The sequence below is a fragment of the Alligator mississippiensis genome, chromosome 8 (assembly GCF_030867095.1).
Source record: "Alligator mississippiensis isolate rAllMis1 chromosome 8, rAllMis1, whole genome shotgun sequence".
In the NCBI taxonomy this organism is placed as follows: domain Eukaryota; kingdom Metazoa; phylum Chordata; order Crocodylia; family Alligatoridae; genus Alligator; species Alligator mississippiensis.
Window position 1 is genome coordinate 19,818,303 of NC_081831.1, and position 6,000 is coordinate 19,824,302.

The following is a 6,000-nucleotide window of genomic DNA, read 5'->3' on the forward strand; positions in this document are numbered from 1 at the left end:
TGGAGTAACTCAGCATAGTTTCATAACTGGCAGGGTCAGAAGGGACCTAAGCAGATCATTAAGTCTGATCCCCTGCCATGGCAGGAAAGAGTACTGGGGTCAAACGACACCAGCAAGGTGTTCGTCTAGCCTCCTCTTAAAGGCCCCCAGGGTAGGAGCCAGAATCACTTCTCTTGGAAGTTGGTTCCAGATCCTAGCCGCCCAAAATCTTTAGGTTCCACCGAGATTTGAACTCGGATCGCTGGATTCAGAGTCCAAAGTGCTAACCATTACACCATGGAACCCTGTGCTGGTCAAAAACCCCTCATGCTGTATCCACCCTGTTCAGCAGAAGTTAGAGTCAACTGAAACCTTTTCAGCACAAGTTTACCTAAAATTCATGTCAAATTTGCTGCATAATCAAGCTTATCATAAGTGTGAACATGAAGGGATGGCTTTCCAAATTTATCCTAAACACAGCTTGCACCATATGATATAATTTAAAGTCCTATTCTTTTCTAACATTTGCCTCTATATTAAGTCCTGTGGCAGAACTTTGCATAACCAAGGTACCAGGACACCCTGGGGTATCCTGAGCTCTTCTGAAGGGTGTTACAAGGTGTGAAAAGATAAGCAGATGAAAAGAGATAAATGCAGGCTCACCCCTGCCTGGCTACAGCCCCAAACTAATAAATACATTAGGCTTTTAAATAATGTTGCTCAAATCACAAAAGTTATGGAAAAGTGCCTTCAGTCAAACAAGGGGTGCCTGAAGTTTAAAAAGTTTGAGAACCATTGGTGTAAACTGAAGTTCTTGTTCCTGCAGTTTTCTCCTGTGGGACATTCACACTCTGACCTTGCCTCGCAGAAGCTCTCAGGATTTTTATGTTATGAAGTAAAGCTAAATAAGACTCAACTGTTCTGGATGCCAAAGTGACTCATTAAAACATCTCTGCAACCTGATATAGGGCCCTAAAGGTCAGCTCATGTAGACATTCTTGTTTGGAATCAAGATTTTGTTTTTGTTTTATGCCATTCTTGTTTATAAGCCCTTATGCACAATTAGCAGAGAATCAATAAAGGCTTTTCTAATATGTTTATAACTGTGAGTATGACTTACTCTAACCTAACCCAGCACTGAGAATGAGGAAGGAAAAAAAACTGGAAGAAGTTGGTGAAGCATCTCTGGAAAAGCCCTCCTATCTAATGGTTATAGGAATTAGAATCAAAGAGCTCTATGGGCACAAGGGAAAAATGAGAGGCAAAAAAGGACAGTTACCTGCAAGTACACAAGTTCTTCCTGGACCACTCGTTGTGACAGGTGTTCCCTCTTGACCTCTTTGGCCACAAAAGCCCAGTACGGAGTCACATCAGTGCACCTGCTCAGGGACTTTGGATCCAGAAACCCTGAGAAATTGCAAGGACAAGCTGATTAACTCCAAGCCATGGTGGGATGGCATCAGGAAACCTCAGGATTAATTGTGTTTAGGAAGTAAGAGGAGCCCTACCCAGGATGTACTTTGACAGGTGGATTGGCAGGCAGCGGATGAAGTCTTTATACTTGTTGACACCAGAAGCTGACTGTAAAGATGCAGGGATAAAGGTGAGTGCTGGGTTGATTGAAGAAGCAGTAGACAGTTCATCCTCCTGTGTTTCATTTTTTGCTGTGAAGAAGTGTGCCATGCCTCTGGGCCAGAAGCAGAGTGATTTGCCTGTGGATCAACAGAATTAGTTTACAGTTTCTAAGCAGTACCCAAGCACTGAAATATATTCACGATATCTGCCCCTTGCTGCACTACACAAGAACAGGGTTAAATAAAACCTATTTCCCTGGCTCCTTTCTTTAAAATATACTTCAAAAGTTGTTGGTGAACATACACACTTCTGTGGGAGCTGAAGGTCATCAGTGCCTTGAAAAACATCCTGTGCTGTCAACACCTGAGCCTTGGAGATGTGGTTCTGTAACATGATGAACACTCTTGTTTCCCATTGACTTGAATGGGATTTAAGGGCTCTCAGTAGCTAGCAGGATTATGCCATTAGAAGACCTTTAAAACCATTCCATGGAGTTTTAGCAGGGATGCAATTTGATAGTTTTTTAAAAAGTAAAAGATGATGCACTCCAACTACCACTTCTGTGCCTCCTCTACTCCCATCTTTTTGCACCAAGGAAGTACAGAAGACCCTTTGCCAAAAAACTTAATACATCCATTATGGAGGGATTCCTTCTGCTTAAAAGAAAAAGGTGACCCCTCTCCCTTCACCTCAGTTAAAACAAAAATGATACCATGGTACTGCTAGGAAGGGAATGGAAGGGATGGGCTATACCTGGGATAATAGGGAAAGGAAGAATGGAGAACATTCTATATTCACATTTTTCCCTCAGTAACTATAATCCCTTTTAGCTTCCTTGCTGTACTGTAAACCCTAATCTAGCAGTAATTTCTTCTGGATTTCTTCTCTCTAAATCTAGTGTTATCCATGTTGGCTTGAGACCCTTTGGGAATCCACATAGTTCTGGTAGAATTAGCATCATTGCTTTTTTCGAAAGGGCACTATGCAACCTTTAATGGACACGTGCCATGTCTAGACATGTGAGGACATTTGGTTCCCCGGGGACAACTAGCAGTCGGGTGACTCATGAATGCTACGTCACCACATGCCCCCAGAAGCTGTGGGAGCACGGTAAGCTCCCATGGCCAGTGGCGGCACTGTTGGCAACAGAAGTGTGGAGGTGGCAAATGGGAGTTCCCACAGGCAGCCACGGCGCTGTCAGTGGCAGGGAAGCATGGCGAGCACCGACCAGCAGTTGGCAACCACCCACAGACGCCATCAGCAGTGTTGGCAGCGCCTTTTTGCAGGGGGTGCACCACCACGCTCAGGGGGTGTACATGCACCTGCATGCACATCCTACACATCACTGATGGTGAAATTTGTGCTGCTGCTAGTTGTCCTTGGGGAAAGCGTGTGCCACATGCGCTCTGGCACACAGCAAGTTACCCCAGGTGGGGTAGAGGTGGCCCCAGAATCCTCACTGGGGTCCTGGGGGCCTCCCAGGGTGGCAGCCACATCACTCTTGCCGCGTGGAGCCTGGCTGGCAGCGGAGTGTGGCTCTGGCCAGCCTTGATCCAGGTTTGGGAAGCACACACTGCCACTGTATGTGCTGCTCTGCTCTTTTTTTTTTTCAGTGGGTTTTTTTGACTCCTGAATATCCCTCTACACTGCTCCCTTGCAGCGTGGAGAACAACTGAACCTGCAGTAGATGGTGCTGCACACATGTCTGCGGCACCACATACCACATGTCTACACTCATCTGGATGAGGCCAGGGGCCTGGCCAGATGTGCAAGATCGTGTGCTGTAGCACACACCCCTGCACGTGTGCTTTGGTGAGGGACAAATTGTCCTGCTTTGAGCAAACTGCCCTTTCCCTGCTCCTCCCGGCTCCTGTTGTGCTGGAGCAGCTGGGGCACAAATTGAATAGTAAAGACGCTTTGGCTGGCAGTCAGAGCATCTCCCTGGAGGATCAAGCCTCCGTTTGTTCCAGCACACACTATTGTAGTGTGCACCATGCTGCTTTTTTCCCCTGAGCGTACATATCCCACATACCCCAGATCTACAGCATGGGGTATATTTTAGCATTCTGGGTGTGCAGTTTGTGGTGCCACAAACCCCATGTACCTGCATGTCTGGATGCAGCCAGGAAGGCTGGACTTTGAATTTACACTTCTCTTAAAACATGTTACTACTAGAAGCACAGCAGCCCTTGGAGCTAACCCAGCAAGAGAAGTTCCACTTATGGAACTGCAACATTTTCTGCTGCATCTTGCACACCTTGGCTTGGCCTTGCTTATCTTGTGCAAATGAGAAGATCACACACCAAGACAGCATGGTTGCCAGATGGCATCAGTGCTTACTTCTAGGTACATTAGAAATGTCTTAGATAGCATCCATATTAAATGCATTTGCTATGGTACCTATTTCACTATACTGGCTGATCTTTGCAGATGAGACTCCACTTTCAGGGACTGTGGAAGCAGTGCTGAAGACTTGAGATGGGGGTTGCAAATGAATCTGAGAGATGGATGTAGCGTGTTCTTCTAGCTTGAAGCTGCTTTTGGACTCAAGCACTGACACAGAGACTTTTTCTTCATCTGAAACAAAGATGCAAATATAGAAGCAATCAAAACATGCAAAGCTAAAACACAGGGTTACAGAAGTCCCCTATTAACCGCACCTCTAAGAAGGAAATAACTCAAAGCAGATGCCCTTCCTAGATCATGAATGCTAGCTCAGGAGTAAACGTGACCTAGAAGCAACATTTTGACTGATGGAGCTCCTAGTATAGCAAACATACGTTTCTTTGGCCAAATTCAGCTGATGGAGAATGTCACAGTGTTTGTGCACATACAGTATTGTTTTTCTAGTTCTTGTATCTTTTCCTGTGTTTCCCTTTAATTACGTGCGTTTAAAAAATACAAGCTAAATTGAAAATCTGTCCTATTATCTATTCATATTTCTAAAGCTATTTTAACTCCAGCAAGAGTATTTGTACCGATAGGTACTTTCTATAACTGGTATTTAAAAAACAAATGAACAAAAAAAGCCACACGCACATACACACAAAAGTCAATAGCAGATTAGGGCCACATTTTGTCATGATGATGCATTAAGTTAGTATCTTATTCTGCAGTGGTCTTGTTGACTTTGGGCCAGATCCTCAGCCAGTGTACATGCTGATTTACTCAGGCTGAAGAGATGGTCCAACAGGACTGCTTGCACTAGGGTATCTGCATTTGGGTCCTTGATTTTTTTTAATTTTTTCTTGCCCATCAGTGAATTAAGGTGCTGGATGGAAGAGTTGACTCTTTTAGCTACCCAGCATTTTACAGGCTTTACCTGCTTCCCTTGTTGAGCTGAAACTCTCTTCTTCGTTGAGGAGGGCTTGGACCAGGTTAGCAGCTATGAGCAGTAACTTAGGATCACACATCTGAAGCAAGAACAGAGTGTAGTTTGCTTTAGTCCAGTAGGTACTGTTTGTGAACCACCACCACGTGTCCAGCATCACTCGCTCTAGCATTTCTGTATCCAAGGCCCGGTCAGAACTGGATGTCATCAGGCTCTCTTTAACGTTGCTGGTGATCTGAGACCGGGCATAAACAGCATCCTTCCCATGGGTGGCCTGAAGGACTTTCTCAGTATAGCTTAGTAAATCCAGGCTGTTCAATCGCTTCACAATCCCCGTCAGGAACTTCTTTTGGGAGATGTTGCTGGCTCGCAGGAACCATTCCTTAGTGGAAAAGACCTTCCAACCCAAGACGCATGTTTCACAAGTCTGGCAAACAGGAACTAAATCTGTTTTCTTCTCACACCGCAGATCAGGAGCATAGTGCAGACTGTATTCCTGCCTTTCCATGTCCTTTGTGGGAGCTTTCTCGAGCTCAGTTCCAATTCAGCGAATGAGACAGTGAGCTGGAAAACGGGGAAAGCAGAGCACGCAAGCCCCTGTGCAGTCGCCAGCTTCCCTTCCCTGCCATTCCAACCCTAACGCTAGGAAAGGAGCTGCGGCAGATGAAGGAGCCACATCACAAAGCTGCTGTTTGTGGAACTCTTGTCCTTTATTGTGTGGAACTCCTAGGAGACACCCCGGCTACCGTAAACCTCCTAGAATATCCTACTGCAGCAATTCCCATACCTTATTGATCATAATATACGCGATTCCTCAGTGTTACCACATTAACTGTATGAAATGAAAAATTAAGCGCTATCTTTGGCGTGGAGCTTTTAACACAAGTTTTTGCTTCACTGCATTTTTATTGGTATTATTATTGTCAGTATTTATATACAAGGAAGCTGTGTGTCATTTGAAAAGTTTTATAGTTTCATAGTTATCAGGGGCTGGAAGGGACCTTACAGATCATCGGGTCCAGCCCCCTGCACTTGGGCAGAAAAGATGGCTGGGATAAGGTGAGTGCAGCAAGATGGGCAGCAAGACACTTTTTGAAGATCGCCAGGGTGGGTGA

General features: G+C 45.3%; 1 protein-coding gene and 1 non-coding gene across 2 annotated transcripts in view; both read right to left on the reverse strand.

Annotated features, from left to right (window-relative positions):
• FBXW10B (F-box and WD repeat domain containing 10B) overlaps positions 1–5,712 on the reverse strand; it is a 33,017-nt gene extending 27,305 nt beyond the window's left edge. The window contains exons 1-4 of the mRNA XM_019485747.2: positions 4,877–5,712; positions 3,955–4,131; positions 1,488–1,691; positions 1,259–1,386 (exon numbers count right to left, since the gene is read on the reverse strand). Of these exons, the coding sequence (XP_019341292.2) occupies positions 1,259–1,386; positions 1,488–1,691; positions 3,955–4,131; positions 4,877–5,393 (1,026 nt within the window). The 5' untranslated portion in view covers positions 5,394–5,712. The remainder of the gene's footprint in view (positions 1–1,258; positions 1,387–1,487; positions 1,692–3,954; positions 4,132–4,876) is intronic.
• Positions 213–284, reverse strand: TRNAQ-CUG (transfer RNA glutamine (anticodon CUG)). Its single transcript has one exon. It is a non-coding gene; the product is annotated as a tRNA-Gln (tRNA).
• Positions 5,713–6,000: the final 288 nt, after the last annotated feature.